The sequence below is a fragment of the Terrapene carolina genome, unplaced genomic scaffold (genome assembly GCF_002925995.2).
Source record: "Terrapene carolina triunguis isolate 2854851 unplaced genomic scaffold, T_m_triunguis-2.0 Scaffold33858, whole genome shotgun sequence".
In the NCBI taxonomy this organism is placed as follows: Eukaryota; Metazoa; Chordata; order Testudines; family Emydidae; genus Terrapene; species Terrapene triunguis.
In genome coordinates, this window is record NW_020698209.1 from 8750 (window position 1) to 10620 (window position 1871).

A 1871-nucleotide genomic window follows, 5' to 3' on the forward strand; every position below is an offset into this window, starting at 1 on the left:
GGGAGAACCGCTCTGCCAGGCTGGGCAGAGGGGAGCCCCTGCCGAATTGCGGGGGGCAGCGCTCCCGGGGCCTGGCTCACTTCGGGCCAATGGCGGAACCGGACCAAACTTTCGCAGCTCGCCCCAGCGGCAGCCGCGTTCGCGGAGCCCGGCCGCAGACAATGCCCCGCGGGACGCCCCGAGCGGCCTCTGGACTCAGCCCGGCACCAGGGGAGGGGGGCGGGAGCCAATAGCCCCCCCAGGGGAGCTGCTCCCCGCCGAGTCCAGGGGAGCCTGCGGCGCCGCCCCCCGCGCAAGGACCCCGAGCGCTTCCCCCTGAAACGCGCTCGGGCGCAAAGTAGCCGGGGCCCTGGGGCGGCGAGCCGGGGGGTCCCCCAGGAAGTTCGCCTCTCGCTGCCCGGGTAACAAAGAAGCCACCTACTCTGCTGGGCCATGCTGATGACAGTCTCGGTGGTGGCGTGGTACTCGTCCTCCTCCAGGTACTCGTCCTGCGGGAAGGCGTCCCCCTGGAAGTCGTGCAAGTCCAGGAGCTGCTGCAGCGGGGGCGCCTTGGGCAGCAGCTGGTTCACCACCTCCCGGGTGATGTTGGGCGCCTCCTTGAGCCGCAGCTTGCTCAGGATCTGCGACTTGATGCTCTCCAGCCTCATCTCCTTGCTGTGCTTCCGCCACAGGCAGACGGGGCAGCCCGGCTCCTCCGCCTCGGGCCCCGGGGGGGGCTGCCCGCCGCCAGCCCCTGTCTCCACCACCTCCCCCGGGGCCAGCGCCACGGCCAGCGCCAGGGCGCACAGGAAGAGCGGGGACCTGCGCACCGACATGGCTGGACGGCCGGTTCCCCGCCTGCCTCCCCCCGCCTCTGGACTTGGGGCTCGGGCGGCTGGGGGGGGGGCTGCGATGGGGGCAGAGGTTCTGCGGGGCCGGCTGGGTGGGAGCCGGTAACTAGGGGTGGTGGGCGGGGGGGGGGGAGGCGAGAACGACTCGGGGTTTTATATCCCAACTGAACTGTGTCGTCAAAAGCCTTGATTGGCTGGGGACGCAACAAAAGAGCCTCTGGCGAAAGGCTGTCACCGGAGGGGAGCGAGCCGCGCGAGGGGGGCCCCGCTCCGCGCCCGGCCCGGGGGAGGGGGCGGCCCCGGCAGCCCCTTAAAGAAACACGGACCCCCGGGGCAGGGCAGGGCAGGGCTGGGGGAGCTGCTGCCTGGACCCGCCCCGGGGAACTTCTGGAGCCGGGAGCGCGAGCCCGTGTCTGGGGGAACCCAAAGCAGCGAGTGTCTCCCCGCGGCCCCGGCTGAGCCCCCCGCACATCCCCCCGGGGGGGGGTCCGTGCCCAGCTTCCGGCCGGCTCCTGTCCCCGGCCGGGGCTGCCCAGCTGTCACCCCCCCGGCCGGCGCCTCCGCTGCCCTGCGCTCACCGGCGCAGCGTCCGGCTTGGCACCTGGGCGCTGCCCGGCCCGGGTCCCACCGCTCCGGCCATTCCCCGCCTCTGCGCCGGTGCCCCCCGCACTCCCGCTGCCAGCCAGGGGGCCGGGAAGCGCCCCTCGCCTTGCTCCGCTGCCCACGGGCGGAGCCGGCCACGTGGGACGGAGCCGCTGTCACGGGTGACAGGCCCGGGGCGAGGCGAGGCGGAGGGGCCCAAAGTGCAACTAGCGAATCATCCAGTGAAAATCCCCAAGTCTCCCTGTCCTGCTCTTTTCTAAAAGGAGGGAGAGAGAGAGAGAGAGATGGGTGTGTGTGTGTGTGGGGGGGTGATAGATAGATAGAGGGTGTGTGTGGGGATAGATAGATAGAGGGTGTGTGGGGGGATAGATAGATATATAGAGGATGTGTGGGGATGGATAGATAGATAGAGGGGGTGTGGGGATAGATAGATAGATA

The 1871-nt window shown here is 70.8% G+C and overlaps 1 protein-coding gene across 1 annotated transcript; it reads right to left on the reverse strand.

Moving 5' to 3' along the window:
• Window positions 1-421: 421 nt before the first annotated feature.
• Window positions 422-815, reverse strand: LOC113409555 (growth/differentiation factor 11-like; the record flags this gene model as incomplete). The annotated part of the gene is made up of 1 exon (XM_026663590.1): window positions 422-815. A coding segment is annotated over exon 1 (394 nt), but the record flags the coding sequence as incomplete, so codon positions are not given.
• Between the last annotated feature and the right edge of the window lie 1056 nt (window positions 816-1871).